This window comes from Trachymyrmex cornetzi, unplaced genomic scaffold (genome assembly GCF_001594075.2).
Source record: "Trachymyrmex cornetzi isolate Tcor2-1 unplaced genomic scaffold, Tcor1.1 scaffold239, whole genome shotgun sequence".
NCBI classification, from domain to species: Eukaryota; Metazoa; Arthropoda; class Insecta; order Hymenoptera; family Formicidae; genus Trachymyrmex; species Trachymyrmex cornetzi.
In genome coordinates, this window is record NW_017297050.1 from 5157 (window position 1) to 5611 (window position 455).

General features: G+C 58.5%; 1 protein-coding gene across 1 annotated transcript in view; it reads right to left on the bottom strand.

The window, feature by feature from the left end:
* Positions 1-176, bottom strand: part of LOC108761073 (uncharacterized) — a 3436-nt gene extending 3260 nt beyond the window's left edge. The window contains exon 1 of the mRNA XM_018507408.1: positions 20-176. Within this exon, the coding sequence (XP_018362910.1) occupies positions 20-176 (157 nt within the window). The remainder of the gene's footprint in view (positions 1-19) is intronic.
* Positions 177-455: the final 279 nt, after the last annotated feature.

Consider the following 455-nt stretch of genomic DNA (forward strand, 5'->3'; position numbering starts at 1 on the left):
AGGACGTGTTGGCTGCTACAGGCGGCCCAGAGCTCCTTCAGCTGGGAGATGCGGCTCTGGATCGTCGGCACCGTTACGCTCGCCTTCGGGAGCTTCTTGTAGTTGATGAGCACGCGTTTGAGAGCATCAATTTTGTACTCTTGCGCTAAGATCAGATTCTCGGTTTCCTCGGCCATCGTGAGGTACGTTTGGAATCGGGGCGCTCGTAGCGGCACTCGCGAATTATTTTTCGAAACGAGGAGCTCGTCGCGTCGACGAAAGTCAATGTTACGGGCGGAACGCAAATCGCGTTTTCCGCAAGAGTCAATGCACGAGCGAGACGCGAGTAGCCGCGTTCGCGAGAGTCACTAGCTCGACGGAGCGCAAGGAGCGTCCGCGAGCGGCACAACGATCTCACTACGCGAAACGCGTGGAGCCGCGTCCGCGTGAGTCACTGGCTCGACGGAGCGTAAGGA